Genomic DNA, 19938 nt, shown 5'->3' with positions numbered 1-19938 from the left:
GTCTTTGATGGAGTTGACAATACACCAAATATTAGCTCAATTTCTATAAAACTTTCTATAAAACTCATCGAGACACAGAAATTATTATTATTTTCCAATAATAATAAATGTTTCCAATAATAAAGGTTTACTATTAGACCGACCCCATGAATGAATCCAACGTGCATTAGTTTGTGCATTCATTACAACCTTAGGTATGTTACTAACAAACAGATCAACACACTCACCTTTCACCTTTACCTGTCATATGATAAACATCAACCAGCATAGAGAGGAATGTGTAAAATAGACCCACTCAGGGAAATATCATTTAGAGTAAATGACACCTTTGTTCTGAATGCTGAACACACTTAATGAATCTTGCTACTCGTTTTAGACAGATACAGATTTATTTAGATCCTGATTACTGTGTATAAGCGATCTTGCACCAAAAAGTTCCATCTTACCTCAAGAAGATAACCGTTGCATTAGATAACAGCTTAGCGCTGGTGGAGGATGACATGCTAAAAGAAATCCTATAGTGTGCAGAGAAATCAACGCTAACCCCCTGCTGTTGAACAAGCTCACATTAAGCATTACTAAATGGGAGCTCATCTCTGAAGGAATATGGTAAAATTAAAACATCTTTGTAGAGTTACATTAGCATCATAATAAGCCAGATGATTTGATTGACGCTGTTGTTTGATTGCAGCTTTGGGAGTGACGGGATGTAATTGCGACCTTTTTTTTTCTTTGAAAGCTTGGGTGGTTTTTAAAAGATGTCTGAGCATGAATAAACCGATTTCATTAAAACTCAAAATAACATTTTCCACTGTGTCGTTGCACTGCAAACAACCCTGATGTACCATTACTATGTATTGAATCTGCCTCTGTTTTGTTATTAATATGTTAATGGAGGTAGGATCTGCTTCCCTGCATGCATGTTAAACACAGCCTGATCCCAAGGCGCAATGCAAACTCAAGCATTGCATTCTTCTGTTAACCATTAAGTAATAGATAATGGATGTTAGTGCATGGAGGTTTGACAAGAGCCAGGCCTTCACCTGTGCTGTTGTAATATTAAATGGTTTGCCAAAGGCCAGCTTTGATACGAGGCAGTTAGTGGCAAACAATGTCTCCTCAGCTGCCATGTTACTTTTCATTATGGATCATGGAGAACATTTCAGCTTCAATAATAATTGAATATTTCAATAAATAATTATCTTCTTTAAGAAAAAAAAGCATGGAAGGATTAAAAAAATATGTTGATAAAAATGTGAAACTGTGAAAATTCATCACATGAAACATAATAAAATGCTGTATTTATATTATAAAAAGAAAGTTGGATTTGGTGTAACCAGGCCTTTCCACCGAATCGTAAACGTTGTGTAATGACTGTAAAATGTAGTACGCAGAAATTAGCCACTGCTAGCAAAACGTTGCGTATTGGACGTGTTCCAGAAGCGTAGGGACAGTTGCTTACACTTCAAGTCTACTTTTACACGCTATGATTCCAGAACACATCAAGCTCAGCAGTTCAGACAGGAAGTCAAGCACGAAAACAGTTTAAAACATTCAGAAACTTTCAAAATAAAAGTCACATGCAGATTTCCAGTTGTTTAACGAGTGAGAAAAGTATGTAATTACATGTGAAACATTGGTAACTGGGGTAAACAGAACACAAAATATCTTTCTCCTGACTTGTTGGTGTCACCAGAAGTTTGTCAATCTTTTTTTCTGTTGTCTTTACATTTTTATTAGATTTAGAAAAGAAGATGAGACAGTAATAGTTGTTTTATATTTGTCTAATAGTTGTTTTGGATTAAAACATAAAAATGATCCAAACAAGAAATGGTTTCAGAATCAGTTTAAATGAAAACATTTTCTCTTTTAATATTACTACTACTACTACTACTACTACTACTACTACTACTACTACTACTACTACCACTAGTAATACTACTACTACTGCTACTACTACTACTACTACTACTACTAATAGTAATAATAATATATTTGTGGTTTGTGATTGGAAGAAGCATAAGAAAATCAACCCAATTACTCCATATTCCTTCAAATCTTTGGTTAAAAAATTCAATTACCCAATAAAACCTGTGGGGCTGCACTAATTGTCACAACATTCCTTTTGGGAAGTTGTAATCCATGCAAGAGGAAAAAGCAAATGCCTGTATGGTTTCCAGATTACTACGTCCTTTCCATATTATCTTTATTCTTGGCTGCGATGATAACCAGCTGGTTTCAAGCATGATAATGATGATTCCTCCAGATAATTCCTGACATGCATGGACACAAGCAGTTGCAAGCTCAACAGTGCGCTTTTTTCAGTAAAGTGCACACTTCAGTGAGATATTAAGGATGGACTGTGGGAAAAATTGTGGAAAAGAATTCCAAGTATTAGATAAATAAATGTTTATGATCAAGTGCTTCTCTTGTCCTTAGAGAAAATGTTTCAGCTTCACCTCAGCCTTTATTAATAAAAAAGCGATGCAGTTACAAAAAAGCTGTTTTGGATTTATGCAAATTTACACCCACTTGGTCTGATTTCCGAATGAAATATGTTGTCAGTGCGCCCCAGGGCAGCTGTGGCTACAATCTAGCTCATCCCCGCCAGCCTGTGAATGGGTGGATGACTGATTGTGTTGTGAAGCGCCAAATTAAACACAATAAAGCTTAAAGGTCAATTTTACGCAAATTTTTTATGTATTTGCAGTTTTCTCAAATAGCAAATCTGGGAGAAATTAGCTCTGGCGCGCCTGCCTGAGGACGTAAAAGTCAGCCGGAGGAGAATGTGTCAGCCGGATTTGGACTTACTTCCTGATTTGTGGAAACTAGGGCTGCAACAAACGATTATTTGGATAATCGATTAATCGGATGGGGTCTCGACACGATTAATCGATTAATCGGATTACATAGGGTCATTTTTAAAAACTGCCAGGGAAACGTTATTTTTCTCCTTCCTTCACTTTATTAAACACAACATTATTAGAAAACAGTTCAATAGCAGAAAAACAACATGCCATCACCTAAATTGTCTTATAAGGTGTATAGACAGAGACCCTAAGCTACATCCATCTGTGACCTAAAATGCTTGGTCCAAATTAAACAGCTTAAAGAGCAAGTCAACCCCTACCAGAGTCTAACTCCACTCCCGCTTCATGTTTGAAAAATGCAACACATGCTGTTGCCTGGCAGACCGAGAGGGCGGAGCCGCTAACAAATACACACACACTCAGGCTCACGACAGCATTGTGACATCATAATGTACCAGTTTACATCATAGCATACTTCTTAGCCAATAGCGGTGGCAGATTTAAATTAAAATACAGTGCAGAGTTTTTACCTGACAACGGCACAACACTGCCAGTTTTAGGCAGAATATTTAAATTTTAACTAAGATGCACTGAAGTGCCAAATTATTGACGACACGTGTCTGCAGCACGATTAGACACTCGTTTATTTAGTTTATCAGCAAAAAAAAGTTTATTTGGGGGTGACTTGCTCTTTAAGGGCAATTCTCATGTTTTGTTTGATCTCATCTGTAGACATTTATTATAATTGGGGATGTCAAACAACTAATTTTTAAATGTAATTAAACATAGGCTGTGAATTAATCAAAATTAATCACTATTTCCAAAAATGACTGAAAAATACCAAATAAAACAAAAGTAAATGAATGCCATCCTCCTTGCGATGATGCCCTGGGCAACTGCCATAAAGTCACATCAAGAAATGCTGCTGATCATTCCAATGATCCCAAATAGACTCACATTAGGCCACATGAAAGCAACTGAACCCAAAAATATATTAACCAGTATATAACTGCACTCTCACACAACACGCCTGCAGCAACAGTTAGGACTCCTCCCTCCCTTTTAAAAGCGTTTTTGCTTCTGAGGACATTGTGGTTGTAAAACCACACGCTAGTAGTCTGGCCCCGGTGTGATCAACCAGTTTCTGCGGGAATGTGACAGCGGAACCGGTTCGCAGCGGCGCGAGTCCCCCCCCCCCCCCCCCCGACTATCAAATAGCGTCGCGCTTACAATTTTATAGACTTTTTTTACGAGCTTAGGGCATGTCTAGCCTGTGTAATAATCTGGGGCTTGGGTGAATCACTTTTGAAAAGTTTTTAACTTACCCGGACACCGAGCTCTCTCCTTCCTCGCTGATGATTCTGACATGCTTGCGTTTAAGACGCTGCATCATCACCGTAGTATCCCCGTGCCATGCTAAGTCTGACCTACAAACGTTGCATGTCTTCGCCTGATTTAACTGAAAATGCTCCCAAACTTTAGAAGTTTTAACTTTTTTGGGGTCTCGCTGCTTCTGCCATGTTCCTCTTACAAACACCTGCCGGCTCTCCACCGGTCTACGCGCAACGGCGGGCGGGAGGGGAGGGGGCTTTTGGAAGAGTTGCGCAACACAACGAATTGATGACGCAATTCGTTGCCAACGCTTTTAGTAATCGATTTTCATCGAATTCATCGATTCGTTGTTGCAGCCCTAGTGGAAACCTCACCTCTGATTGGCTAACAGCAATAGGACTCTACACTGTCTCTGTTTGCTTTGGAATGTTTTATTTCCACAAATAACGTGGAGTTGCCAATGCTAATGATTAGCTTCTACTAACCGAGGTGTGCTCTGCTCTCTCCTGGATGCTAAACCAACAACAGCCGTCTCTGTCATGAGCTAAGATGGAGGAGCTCATGAATGCTAATTGACAGCATGAGCAGATCTGTCAGACTTTTCTGAATTGAGCGTTTTTTATCAGAAGCTAATGCAGGAAATGGGGAAGAAGACTATTCTCACATTCAGCTGGAGTGACCATTTTCTAAAATATTAAGTAAACAAATAGTTTAATGTTCTTAGTCATGAAATAATCACATATCAGTGAAGCCGTAGAAGTTTTAAAGGTTGTGACATTAGAACAAGTGATTTACTTTTTTTGTGAAGGAGCCTTGTGGACCCAACTGTCTGTTTCCAGCATGGGGTCTGTGCTTCAGTAGACACATTATCTTTGAGGCTAGTGCTGCTTTAACCTTGTCTAAGAAGGTCACGGCTCTTCTCTGAGTGGTGAAGTCCCCTGAAAGCTTCTTCCCATATGTTGATGTACGACAGGCTTATTTTTAAATGATGTTTTGCTCTGGCGAGGCTGCTGGAGTGCACACTAGAGTTGTCGTGTCAGGAAGGATTTCTTTTCCTCCACCAACATTTTTCTCAAAAGTTCAAACTTGCTATTATATTTCTCCTGCAGATTTGGTTTTTGAGGGATGGAAAATAATCAGAATTATGTTTTATTGCTAAGTAAGTGAAATACTTACATTACTAGTAGTTTGCTGCTGCAGAATGGTGCAAACATACAAGTTCAGCTGAACATTTTTTTGAAGAAAACTGGTGATTTTAAGCATTTTTAAATCATGGGTCCAAATGGACCCGCTAACACCACAGGTGTAAACAGCTTTCTAACACGATACAAGGGATATACGTCAACACACACTGTAAATGCATACATATGCATACACATGGCCATCAATTGCCTGTTTGTAGTTTACTTCACCATCACCTAATTTAAAACTAAACTGGTTCCAAATAACAATACTGTATTTGACAAAAAAGAAAAAGAAAGCAACATAACTTTAGTCAGCCTTCCTGATGCAGCAGACTTCTTCCTCCTCGCCTCAAGAGTAGCTTACCTGCAGCAGGTGTTGAAGGTGATTTTAATCGTCAAACAGAAACAGTCCAACTAGGTCAGTCTGAAGGACAGCAGCCCACACTGGTTACCTTCTTCCACTTCACTTGAGGCGTGCTTGAAATGTGCTCCATTAGTGGACCTTCTCAGAACCGCCTCGTGTGGAGTAACTCACATTCTATTTCCATACAGGTTTTCTCCGCTGGTCTTGGTGCTTTAACCCACGAATCTTATTCAGTGGTGGTTAAGTTTCATCTTTCTTTATACCGTCCGTGTCCCGGAGCATTTGACACCTTGTACACCCGGATCCTACCGGCACAGAAGGTTAAAGTGTAAAATATGGAGGCATTTTACTATTTTGGACTTCTTTTTTTTTGACCTATTTTTCCCTAAGTGATGAATCTGCAGAAACTGTATTGTGTGCATAAAAGAGCAAGTTTTGAAAATGGTTAAACGTCTTCACTTAATTTTACTGTATGAGTGTTTTCACATGAAGGTATAATTCTTCTTTAACATTTCTAACATTTTTATTTTTCAGCATTAATGAATTATATTTTATATCCTTCAATTCTATAGAACGTAGGGTTTAAATTAAATTAAATCTTAATGTCACTCAAATCTTAATCTGATCCCTCTAAATTATTTTTTTTTTATGTCCCACAATTAAACAGGCCCCTTTGGTGTTGGGTTTTCCACCAAAATTGAGCTTAATCAGATTCTGTCTTGTTTCACATTCTACTGAGACTACACACATTAAAAAACACATTAGGACATTTTTTAGGGCTAGATGAGAAAATATTACCAAGATCTTTCTGTTCTTAACTACTCATTCAGTTGGGAAACATTTTAGAGTTCACGTTGTAAGGAGACTTGTAATTAAAATCAACATTGCTTTCACAGTACTAACACAAAACTACCATAAAGACCTAGGATAAATATCTATTGGAGATATTTTTCTCACTTTTATTTAACAGATTTAAACACGTGCAGAAAGCACCTGAATCCTAATTTCTACTCTATGAGTCACATGAAAAGAAAAACATGGACAGAGTGCACTGCTATAAAAGCAGAGAAGAGCTCTGCGGGAGTCTGGAATAAAATAGAATTGATGCTTGGAAATAGATTTGACTTGATGCACCACATTCAAGTCTTTGTGGGAGATATGTTTGAGAAAAGCAAAGACATTTTGAGTGTTTTGCCCTCATTCTGCCACATTTACTTTGTTTAACTAAATGGACATGGCATTGGCCTTTGGAAGGAGCGGGATTTGTTTCATTTGGAAGGGAAAGCAAAATAAGAGCACTAGAATAAGATAAAATACTTTTTTGTTGTGATTTGAATAATTGAAACACAAATTTGATTAAATGCACATCTCTGGAAGTTTTCGTAACAACATACAGTTCTAAGACTATAAAACACCATGATGATGGAAAGGTTTTGGCCGCCAAACTGCTCTGCTCTGCCGCCATAACATGTGTCTAAGTGCAGCGGACTGAGGTTACAGGATGAACTGAAACTGCATCTCCTTTAAAACTGCTGGCTGGGAAAAAAAAAACTGACATGGATCATAACTTTTCAGTTGCTTGGATATTTCTATAGTTGCATAAATAATAATAATCAAAAGTTAGAAAATTATGTAAAAGCATATATATATATTTTTTTAGTTAGACAACTTAAAGTATTAGTATTAGTTATTTAGTGATCATTAATTGAATACAAAAATTTATATGCCATTTGGTTTGTTACAGAGTTGGAGTCATTCATTATAATGATGCAAATGCCCACCTCAACCTCTTGTCTTTTGAGTAATCTTGTATTTACCGAGTTCAAGTAGCTCTAAATCATTTTATTCATGTCTAAAAAATACTTTCTTTTGATATACCATCTACTTTGAATTAAATAATTTGGAATTTATTAAAGGTGTGGAACACTGAAAATCCATTTTGTTAATGATTATTTCTGTTTTTCATGCAGGCTGAACATGAAAAAAGTCTCCTACACCATCTACATCTCCTGCATTAGCTTCTGATAGAAAATAGGTAGTGAGACTCTTGGATTTGAAAAGCCTGACAGAACGTCACAGCTGTCTCTTAACATTCATGGACTCATCCATCTTAACTCACGGCGGGGAAGGCTGTTGTTGGTTTAGCGTCCAGGAAACACCGGAAAACTTCTCGTCCAGTAGCAGCTAACTGTTAGCATTAGCATTGCCACCACATGGCAGAAGCTCCTTCCATGGGCTTGTGTCATTTGTGGAAATAAAACATCAACGCTGCATGTTAGTGGTAGAGTCGCATTGCTGTTACCCAATCCGAGGCAAGATGTTCAAATATGAGGAAATAAGAGCGCCGTCTGAAGCTCAGCTATGATGTGGGTCACTGCTAGTTACTGGAAATGATGCACTGGTGTGTAAAAAGCTCTAATCTTTAGCATTAACTCAATTGCTTGTTGTCATGATAAATCTGTCAGCTGTGAGGTGAACACTAAGTTTTTCCCCCCTTCTTGCAGGAGAACATCTGCGCGTATGTCCTCAGGGAAACACATGTTGCACCCAAGAAATGGAAGACACGTTTGGTCAACAGAGCAAACTGGATTTTGAGAATCTGCTTAATGAAACGAGTCATGCATTAAGAAGCACCTTTGTCTCCAAACATCAGAGATTTGATGGTAGGTCTTTGTTGTCTTAATAATTCAGGCTAACATGCTTTTTATTATTTTGTTTCCCTTTTAAATCCTGTTGATGGTCAGCCACCAAGATGCAATGTGTTGCAGAACGAAAAAGCAACAGCCTAAAAACTGTGGTTTTGTGTTTGTCTTTGAACGTGTCGACTGAAGTGTTTTATTGTCCTCCCTCCAGAGGTGATGAGTTGTGAAAATCTCATTAATTTCTTTGAGTGTTGAGAACATTCTTGCTGGATTAAACAAACATGGCTTCCTGCACAGCAGACTGACAGCCTGAATGGCAACACTTAGACAAACTCCACATTATTAAGGCTGTTTCGTGGTCCTGAGCTGTGAGTTAACCTCATTGTTACTGTTCTGACCACCACTTGTTTAATGAGCTTTTCTTTGGAAGGGAAGGTTCTCGTTACTGGACCGAACCTCGCGCTACCTTTCCACCGTTTTTTTTTTCCATCAGGTGTCCTGTTTTCCTAGAGAAAGACACTGATCCTCCTGCACCCATTAGACTATGTAGCAACAGCTTATCAGGATGATGGACGGGACACCCGTTAGGTGTACCCAGCTGTCAAAATTGCAATTTATTGTTAGTTTTTTAGTTTTTACTGGTACTAAAAATTAATACCTTTGTATTTAATAGAAAACCTTTTAAGGATTACTCATTTCCTTAATCTCCAAGAGAATGACTAAACAAACACTCCTCAAGGGAAATAAAGCTGTCAATTTGTTGGTTTTTTTTTGTGAAAAAAGGATTAAATACTTTCCTTCACATCACATATGCAAATACGTAGTATTCAGACACATACTGTTCAAAGACCAAATGGCATTTGCTTCCTGTTTTTGATTGTTGTTTGAATCCATGGTTGTAAAGAACTATTAAAGATCTAAGCTGCTGTTGTTATAATTTACATTTCGATTCTGTAGCACATTTTAGGTATTAGCGTTTTAACCAAAATATGAAAGATATCAAGTCGAGAAAGTTCTAAAAAGTGGCATTTGGAGGTGAAAACCTTTTTGTTCATTGTAGGTTTCAGTTGTCCCCTCTGACAACTGATCTCTAGAGTCAGATTTGTACAACCCCCAACAGCGATACTTAAATCCTTCCTGTTTCAACATTTTAGGAGACAAAAATTCAACTTTGAGACAAGTGAAGGGACTCACACAGTGCCTGCTTGCCTGCGTGCCTCCTACCATCTTTATGCAGATGACATCCAACTGTACATCTCCTTTAAGCCCCATGAGATGTCTAAGCTGCAGCTGTTACACACCTGCTTAGACTCTATCAAAACCTGGATGGCTGGGAGCTTTCTTCAGCTGAATGAAGATAAGACTGAGATCCTCATCTGTGCCCCAGACAAGCTGGTTCCCAAAGTCAGAGACTCTCTTGGTCAGCTTACTTCTCACCCCAAACCTTCTGTCAGGAATCTTGGCGTGACCTTTGACCCAGCTCTCACCCTGGATTCTCATGTCAGTTTTCTTGTTCGCTCTTCCTTCTTCCATCTCAGGAACATTGCTAAGCTGAGTCCCATTCTGTCCTGCTCTGAACTTGAGACAGTTATCCACACCATCATCTCCTCACGCTTAGACTACTGTAACTCTCTTTTCACGTGTCTGAGCAACACCTCCCTGAACCGTCTACAGGTGGTTCAGAATGCCTGTGCTCGGCTTCTGACCAAGTCATCCAAACACACCCACATCACCCCGCTTCTCCTCCAGCTTCACTGGCTGCCAGTCAACTTCAGGGTTCATTTCAAGATCCTGGTTCTGGTCTATAGGGCCTTACATGGACAAGCACCATCTTACATTGGTGATCTTCGTAGTCCCTACACCCCCAACAGGTCCCTGAGGTCCAGTGATCAAAGCCTACTGGTTGTGCAGCGCACCAGGCTTAAGACCAAAGGTGACAGATCATTTGCTGCTGTGGCCCCCAGACTCTGGAACTCTCTCCCCCTGAGCCTGAGATCAGTGGACTCAGTGGTCTCCTTTAAAAAGCAGCTGAAGACTCACTTGTTCAAGCTGGCTTTTGTATGACCTTCTTCACCACTCTCTCTTTATTCTGCTCTCCCCACCTATTCCACCTTCCTCAGTGATTTCCCTCTTTCCTGTTCACTCTCTCTTTTTCTTAACATTTTTTAATCACAATTGTCTATTTTTTGCTCATTTTAATACATTTTTAAAAATTTTCTAAATGCTTTTTTATATTTTTACAATTTTTGTTTTTGTGAAGCGCCTCATGATTTTTATCTTGAGAGGCGCTATAGAAATGATATCTTCTTCTTCTTCTTCTTCTGCTTGTTTGCCTAGGGCAGGGATGTGAAACTCAAATTCACACGGGGCCGAAATGAAAATCTGGGACGAAGTCGCGAGCCAAACTTAATATTTTTTGAGAAAGTGACGGCAAATTTACACATTTTCTTTATCAACATATATGCAATTTTGAACCTTTTAATTTGGAAACAACTTCTTTTTGCATTAACACTGAATGTTGAATAAGCAAATTACACACGGGCAAGTCAATTTTAAATTAAACGCATCAGTGGTATTCATTACTTGTGGTTTATTCAGCATTTTTAAAATCTATCCAGGCTTTATGTTTTCTTGTTGTTTATTCATTTTTCTTATTTTTTATTCTCCTTTTTTTTCTCCTGTAATAAGTGACATCGCTGCTGTGACATCTAGCTTTCCCCACTGAGGAACAATAAAGGGATTTTCTATTCTATTCATCTATCTGCAGCCTTTCCACTTCCTGTTTTACTGTAGGTTAAATCTTTGCTCACGGGCCAACAACAAAATAAAAATATCATTTGATCTTAAATGAAAATGCAACATCTCACCTGTTAACTTTCATGTTTTGGAGCAGAAAAAGAGCATAAAACTAAAATATTTAAAGCTCAGTTTGCTCCACTGGTTTACTGTGATGCTCACCTGTTCCAGCCAGATACCTGCATCATGGGGCTGAGGAGGAGACTCCTGTTGTTTTGTTCATCTTCATCATAATAAAGACAACATTAGATGGCAACAGGTGCTCACATAGGTTTGTGCTGATGAACATGTCTGAGCAGCTTGACCATATTTTTATGTGTCGGGGAGGAAAAATAAAATCTACAGCAGCCACAGAGTCATGCTGGTTTGAGCGTGTCACTGCTCACTGGAGTTCTATCATCTCTGTCTGGAGGTTAGTTGGAAAACCTTGTCTTTCAGTCGTGAACACATTACTGAGCGGTTAAAATCTCCGTTTCTGGGCTTCATCGTTGGAAAATAGCTGAGTAAACTCAGCGCTGAGTGAGAGGAGTGTTTAGTTTGTCCGAGACAGATGGAACACCGGCAGCAGACGCTGGAAAAAACACAAAGGAGGGGGCGCTTCGGCTCCGCGCTAATGCCGCAAGCATCATGGGGGTTGTAGTCTTTGCGGTAAAATTGGGTCAGTTTTAATATATTTTTTACATTTATCTCGCGGGCCACATAAAAATGCTCCGTGGGCCAGGCCTTGTGTCTGACACATGTGGTCTAGGGCTACATCCCACAATGCATTGTGGTGTTGTGTCGCGATCTATTTTTAGTTACTGTAGAATATGCTATTGTTTCTAGGTGTGAGTGAACATGTCACTGTCTATATGTGGCCCTATGATGTGTGACGTTCCTTTTCTCCCACTCGATGAGTGCTGACGCCCAGCTGAGGAAAAAATGAGCAAATAGGAAAAACATCAGAGTAGCAAGAAAATCAAATGCTTTGAATTGGACTTTTCACAATTTTAACAATACCCCTTTTTAAATAAAAATTTTACAACAGCACATTAAAAAATGAAGAAAATAAATAAATAAATAAATAACTATTTTATCCTGAAAATTACATAAAACATTATTTTTCAATCTTGCCCCTCTAAATATGTCCTTTGCCATCCTCTGAATAATGGTAATTAATACTTCCCTCAGCAGTCAGACACATCATTTTCTGTCTTTTCTCACAAACGTGTATTAATAAATGTTATTTAATCATATGTTGTCATGACATTAATTATCTGTTGAAAACCTCATTCCCCTGTTGATGAGGGAAATGGGGTTTTCAGACGCATGACTGCGGGCACCTTTCTCTCTCTCGGGTTTTGCTGCCACTCTCCATTTTGTAGTAAAAGTCAAACACGATGTGTATGTTTTAGTCTGGAGTGTCCTGATCTCCACTGACAACTAGCTCTAGATATTAGATGTCTTGTTATTGAGATAAACAGCCAATCCTTTTGTGTGAACTAAACATTAGTCTGGAGCACAATAAAGATGGTTTGTGTTTGTTTACAGCAAATATAAATCGTTAGGAAGACTCCATATGTTTATGTTTATTCACTTAGCAGACGCTTTTATCCAAAGCGACTTACAATTTCTAACCTGTAGTGCATGCTGTGAACTGAACCATATGACCAGAATAATTACAAAACCCTCAATATCGCCTCAAAACGCATACATTTCTGAACAATACACAGCTCTTGCTTCACTCGGATGCCCTTTATCATGTATTTAGCACCTGGCTCCGGAGTCCCACCCACACAGAGTCACTATGTGTACAAACTCATCTCCTTGTGCAGACTTTGATGAGCGTACAGTAGCTCATGCTGGTTGTGCAGCCCACACATACTCCTGACATTACAGCCATCCTTCATAATAAGAGTGCACGGTTTGGGCTTTGCCAAGGCCATCTGCACAGAAATATCTCCAACATCTCAGAGTACCAGTGTGGCTGTATGAATCAAATGATGGGTTTGTATCATCCACTTGGCTGATCACTCACCCAAGACTTACAAAGGGAAATATATTGACTCCTGGATGCAACGGTGCTGTAGATGTGGCCTCGATTTTCATAATTGGAGACATTTGACACCAGTTTTCTCTTTCGTATAAGTTAATGCAATGTATCTCTCTGTAAGAAGGAGAGATAGAAAGTGCTAATTCAAAATTAAATACATATAAAACCCTTCTTGATCCAAAACAAGCTGTTGCAGTGAGACTTCCAGGTTTTTATTATCCTAAATTCTAGTCTTCAGTTCTTTGTCACAATAAAAACTTGGGCAAATGCTCTGTCTGATCTGGACAACATGATAAATAAATGATAACTCCCAGTTGCTCTTCAGTTTTTTTCTTTTCTTTTTGCACACATTTACTTTCTTAGGTGAGGCACTGCTTTTCTGCAAGTTCAAGAAGGCAGGTTACGAGAAAACAGGATAGGAACTGCTGCTGCATGAGAAAAATCTAGAACATCAGTGTTGGCCCCATGCATACACATACTATAGACCGTTGAGGGACGGCAATGGCAGAGGAGTTAAGTGCCCGTCTCATAAATGGAAGGTTGTGGGCTCGAGTCCCACTCAGTCTGTCGCAGACGTTGTGTCCTTGGGCAAGACATTTAACTCACCTTGCCTGCTGGTGGTGGTAGGAGGGACCAGCAGTGCCAGTGTTCGGCAGCCTCACTCCCGATAGCCACTTCACCGCTGGCGTTTGTGTTGGTAAATGCATGGTCCATGATGATTTGTTGGGGATCTAGGGTTACGTTATGAGATTGGTGGAATTCACACGAGTGGAGGTGGAATTTCATCAAATACAAGCGTCTTATTTCCACATTGATGTAATGTCTCAAGAAAATAACATATTACAGAAATAAATATGCCTCCATGATGCCAACGGGAATATTTTAATCATATATGGGCCTTTTTTGCTGTGGAAGTTTAAAATAGCAAGACACTGGGGCAAATGTCTAACCCAAGACAAGTTTAGGACAAATGGCCTAACCCAAGACATGCAGAATCAGGAGACGAACACCAGTTTGAAGGAAAAAATAAATATTTTATTAAACGAAGAACTAAGGGCGCACTGGAAGTCCAGCGGGTGAGGAAAATGGGAAGCTGCGCCTAGAAGGGAGATCAAACAGAGGTGAGTACTGGGAGTTTTAGTCCAACGAGGGAGACTGAAGGAGGGACTTACGGGGTCGAGGAGACCTGAAGAGCTGGGGAGGGGATGAGCCGGGGTAATAGTCCAGTAGATGAATAGCGAGTAATCCAAGAAGGTGTGATGGGATGGAGGTGGAAAACGTGTCTCACCAGGAGCTGCACTGTGACTGCAGAGGAAGGGAGAGATTTTAAAGGGACCAGGTGACAAGCCTTGGCAAAACGGTCAACAATAGTGAGTATGGAGGAGAAGCCGTGTGAGTTAGGAAGACCACAAATAAAATCCAGGGCTATGTGGGACCAGGGGCGAGAGGGAATGGGCAGAGGGTGTAACAGACCGGCTGGAGGGCGATGGTCCCTCTTCTGTTGGGAGCAGGTGTGGCAACCCGAGATATAACTTAGTGTCTCTGTAGATAGATGGCCACCAAAAAGACCGTCTAATCAGGGCCACAGTACGACCTACTCCTGGATGCAGGGAGAACCTGCCGGTGTGTGCCCAGTGTATTACCTTGCTCCTCATAGATTGGGGTACAAACAATCTTCCTGGAGGACCGTTGTCGGGCCCGGGGTCCGCCTTGAGGGCCTCCAACACCTGTTCCCTGATTTCCCAGGTGACTCCTCTGATGACACAGGCCGGGGGAAGAATAGTAGCAGGCTCAGCATCCTGGTCAGGGGCGTATTGTCTGGAGAGAGCGTCGGGCTTGGTGTTTTTAGAACCAGGACGATAGGAGATCTGAAAGTTAAAACAGGAAAAGAAAAGGGACCACCTGTACTGACATGGATTTAGCTGTTTTGCCTCCTTTAGATAAACCAGGTTCTTGTGATCCATCCAAATGATACATGGCCTCTTCGCCCCCTCCAGCCAATGCCTCCACTCCTCGATGGCCAGCTTCACAGCCAGTTATTCACGATCCCCCACGTCGTATCTGCTCTCAGCAGGGGTCAGACGATACGAAAAGAAAGCGCATGGGTGAAGGTGTTGATCCTTTACCGACACCTGGCACAGTACTGCCCCCAACCCGGTGTCCAAGGCATCCACCTCCAGGGTGAATTGACGTTGAGGGTCCGGACGGTGCAGTACGGGAGCGTTGGTAAACTTCTTCTTTAGAGTCTGGAAGGCGACTTCTGCATCTGGAGACCACACAAAAGGTTTGTTGACGGAGGTTAGGCTGGTTAATGGGGCTGCTGTCTGACTGTAGTTCCTAATGAACCTACGGTAAAAATTGGCTAACCCCAGGAACCTCTGTAACTGTTTCCTTGTAGATGGGGTGGGTCATTCTGTGACTGCTTGAACTTTCTCTGGGTCCGCCGTCAACCGCCTGCTCTCTGATGAAACCCAAGAACTTAATAGTGGGGGCATGAAACTTGCACTTTTCGGCCTTGACGTAAAGTCTGTTCTCAAGTAGGCGCTGTAACACAGACCTCACGTGCTGGATATGCTGCTCCTGGGTCTTAGAGAATACCAATATGTCATCTAAGTACACCGTTACAAACTTGTTAAGGAAATCCCCCAACACAGAGTTCACTAAAGATTGGAAAACGGCGGGGGCGTTTGCTAACCCAAACGGCATTACCATGTACTCGAAATGGCCAAGGGGAGTCTTGAACACCGTCTTCCACTCATCCCCTTCCCTTATCCTCACCAGATGATAGGCGTTCCTGAGGTCCAACCGACTGAAGATGGAGGCGTCCTGAATGGGCTTAAAAGTGGAGGACAGTAATGGCAGAGGATACTTATTTCTTACAGTGATCTGGTTCAAACCTCTATAGCGATGCAGGGCCTGAGTGTCCCCTCCTTCTTGGGCACGAAGAAAAACCCTGCTCCCACGGGGGATGATGATGGTCATATGGTTCCAGAGGCGAGACAGTCTTGTATGTAACATTCCATGCTTTCTCTCTCAGGTTTGAAGAGGTGGTAAAGACTGCTAGACAGCAGAGGAGCTCCCGGCAGCAGGTCGATGGCACAGTCAAAAGGTCTGTGAGGAGATAATGAAGAGGCGCGGTCCTTGCTAAACACCTGCTTGAGGTTGTGGTACACCTGAGGAATGGCAGACAGGTCAATGTTCTCTATAGGAGGGGTTGAAGGCCCACGTGTGGTCAGTGAAGCAGAACATAGACGTAGTTGGGAGCACTCCGGTCTCCATCCAAGAATCTTGTTCTCCTTCCAGTCTAGAATGGGGTTGTGGCGGACCAGCCATGAATGCCCAAGTACCAGTGGCAACTGAGGAGAAGGGAACACGTAAAAACCCAATGACTTAGTGTGGTTACCTGACACCAAAAGGCAGATGGGAACAGTTCTGGTGGGTGATGGTGGAGAAGTTTTGGTTGTCCAGGGAGGAGACTGAGAGAGGGGTGGACAACCTGATAGTGGGAATCCTCCACTCAGCTACCAGTTGAGGGTCCAACAGGGACTGTTGCACCCTAAGTCCAGAAGAGCCTCGTGTGGGATCTGCCTCGGATTAAAAAACAAAGAGCACGGGAAAGAGCACCGAGAACTAACAGAGTCAGAGTTACCGCCCACCAGTTGTCCCGGTCTTACGGCGGGCTTTCCCTTTTAACAGGGCCGGGTAGTTTTTGACAAAATGTCCTGAAACGCCGCAGTACAAACAAAGGCCTGACCTGAGCCGGTGCTCTCTCTCTTCCTGAGAGAGTCGAGTCCTTCCCATCTGCATGGGCTCCTCTGATGAAGGGGAGTCTGGTGCGAGGAGCCCACTAGCTCCTGGGACCCGTTCCTGCGAGGAGGAGGTGACCGGTTCTGGTTCTTGTCGTCTCAACTCACGGTGACATTTTTCAATGGAGATGGCCAGTCTGATGAGCTCCTCCAGCGAGCTGGGTTCTGGGCACAGGGCCAACTGTTCCCTTACCCTATTGTTCAGGGCCTCGGTGAATGCTCCAATGAGGGCGTCCTTGTTCCAGGTTGTCCGGGCTGCCAAGATGCGGAACTCCACTGCCATGTCTGCCACAGATCTCCTGCCTTGTGAGAGCGTCCACAGCTTCTTTCTGATATCCGGAATGGACTCAAAACACCCAAAAGTCAATTTAAAGTTGGCTAAAAAATCGCTAATGGATCCATGTAAAAAGGAGTCATTGTGGCTCTTAGCCTCTGCCCATCTTAGCACCCTTCCTCCAAAAGACCTACTATAAAGGAGATCTTCGCAGAGTCTGAGTCAAAAGCTGTGGGAAACGTTCGAAGGCCAACTGACATTGGAGCAGGAAGCTGTGGCATTCCTCAAACTCACCCCCGAAGGTCACTGATGGCGGAGACGGAGCTACACGGAAGTGGGTCCCCTCCATGGGACTTGCTGCTTCCAGTCCGGGGAATCCTGCTGCTGCTGGGGCGGCTGATGGTGGTTCCACTGAAAGAGGCGGTGGACGAGTTTGGGACAGGGACTCATGGATCTGGCGAACCATAGTCTCAAGCTGCTGGTAGCACTGGTTGGCGGCGGTGAGTTGCTCCATAAGCAAGGGAAGGGTTTGTTCCTGTTGGAATAACTTGTGGGAGATGTTGGTGAGCGCTGATTCTGTGGGGTTAGCGTTTTGGCCGGATGATTCCGTCATGTTCTGGGGCAAATGGCTGACCCAAGACATGCAGAATCAGGAGACGGACACCAATTTGAAGGAAAAAATAAATATTTTATTAAACGAATAACTAAGGGCGCATTGGAAGTCCAGCAGGTGAGGAAAATGGGAAGCTGCATCTAGAGGGGAGAGCAAACAGAGGTGAGTACTGGGAGTTTTAGTCCAACGAGGGAGACTGAAGGAGGGACTTACGGGGTCGAGGAGACCTGAAGAGCTGGGGAGGGGATGAGCCGGGGTAATAGTCCAGGAGATGAATAGTGAGTAATCCAAGAAAATGTGATGGGATGTTTCCGAGAGGACGGTGTGGGGGTTGGAGAGGGAGAGGGGTACGGTGGAGAGCGGATCGGTCCGGACGGGTACGGTGGAGAGCGGATCGGTCCGGACGGGTGGATGGTGAACCAGGAAGCAGAGCCGGCGTGAGGTCCTCTGCACGTGCTTGAGACCCTGCCCCTTTTGTCCGAAGAGCCCAAAGTGCCCTTTTTCCGGTCGTTCATCAGATTTTACCATACAAAACTGTTATACTGTGATACAAATCGGGCACTAGGACCATGCGGAGGCAGCCGCCTCAAGCTGAAGGCTATTTTCCCTTAGAGATGGTAAAAGTGACTAGGGGTCTTAGAACACCTCTGTTGTTGCTTGGCTTCCTGGGGCTGGAGACTAGGAGGGAGATCTGGCCATCTGGTTGGGGTCTGGGGTGGCGGGTTGCTGTGCTCGGCGTTGGGCGGGGGAGCCTGCTCATCAGCACCCTAGCAGAAAGGGTCAAACTCTGGTAACCGGTGATGGTTGTACCCAGTGTGCAGCAGTACCGGGACCAGAGTAAATAGGGTATGTATGGGGAGCATGAGTGGGTGTCCTGCGTGCATTTTTGTAAGTCTTTGGTTGTATGTGTATGTGTGAGCATGAGGGAGGGAGTGTGTGACTGTGTTTGTGTATGACTGTATATGTCAGGTGGGGCCTTTGACTCCTCCCCTCTCATGGGACCTCCTTTGATGATATAGATATTCGTCTCCCCTCCCCCTGCCACACCTGGTGTGGGGTGTGGTGCCTTGGTCTGCCTGGGTGTTCGTGGCTCCCAGATCAGGGGGTTTAAGATCTTTGGCGCCTGCCTGGTCAATCCCGGTAGCTGCCTGGTGGGGTCTGGGTCCCTGGGCTCTGCTGGGTCCCTGGCGGGGGTGGTCGCCCCTGGGTCCTGGGTCGCTGGGTCCCGGGCTCGGCCGGCTAGGGGGTGGGAGGTGGCGGGCGGGCCTATGGGCTTGCCGCTGATATCTCCCGGGACTCTGCCGGCTGCTGGTTGTGGCCCCCCGGGGCGATCCTCTGCGCCTCTCGAGGGGGGCGGGGGCCTTTCTGGGTACAGACCCCTTGGGGTTCCTGTGTTCTGGGGAAGCACCTGGATCTCTGGGACTTGGAGCTCCCCCCATCTCCTACGCATCTTTGGGGGCAGATCTGTGGTCCCTCACACTCTCTATTGGACGCTCCTATAGAGAAACCTTACATAAACAAGCGCGTGTACACACACAGGTGCTCACATGGTGCTCTCAAAAGTAGGGGCTTGGGCACGTTCAACACTTGTCTCAAGGCTGTCGTTGCCACTAAATGCACTATGATTTATTATCGTGTGATTGTTCAGTTAAACAATGTTGATTTTATATTTCATCATCATGTTGACGCAGTGATAGCTTGCTCCTGATGTATTGTTGTGTGTCCCATTTTTTTTCTGCTCTTCTCTTTCTGCAGGTCTAGAAGCACTCTTGTTCATTGTTTATTTTTGTGGAACCCCCCCCCCCCCCCCCCCTTCTCATTTGTCTTTTCCTTTCTTTTTCACCTCTGTCTCCCTGTCTGGTCAGAATTACAAAGCATTCAAAAACAATAACAATAAAATTTGAAGTATCAGGCGTGACATTTAAAGCAGACGCTTTAATGCTCCACCTGAGAGTAAATCTGTAAGGCTTGTTACCAGCATTCAGACATCAATTCTGCTTGCTTCACAGCCAGACAGGACACGGTAAAAAAAAAAAAAAAAAAAAAAAGAGATGGTAAAAGTGAATGTGAGCATAATTATATACA

General features: G+C 42.9%; 1 protein-coding gene across 2 annotated transcripts in view; it reads left to right on the top strand.

The window, feature by feature from the left end:
- Nucleotides 1-19938, top strand: part of gpc6b (glypican 6b) — a 128652-nt gene that overhangs the window by 19990 nt on the left and 88724 nt on the right. For both annotated transcript variants that reach the window (XM_015966401.3, XM_015966400.3), the window contains exon 2: nucleotides 8195-8353. In XM_015966401.3, coding sequence (XP_015821887.1) covers nucleotides 8195-8353 — 159 coding nt within the window. The remainder of the gene's footprint in view (nucleotides 1-8194; nucleotides 8354-19938) is intronic.

The sequence above is a fragment of the Nothobranchius furzeri genome, chromosome 14 (genome assembly GCF_043380555.1).
Source record: "Nothobranchius furzeri strain GRZ-AD chromosome 14, NfurGRZ-RIMD1, whole genome shotgun sequence".
NCBI classification, from domain to species: domain Eukaryota; kingdom Metazoa; phylum Chordata; class Actinopteri; order Cyprinodontiformes; family Nothobranchiidae; genus Nothobranchius; species Nothobranchius furzeri.
This window is presented reverse-complemented; position numbering and strand designations above follow the sequence as displayed.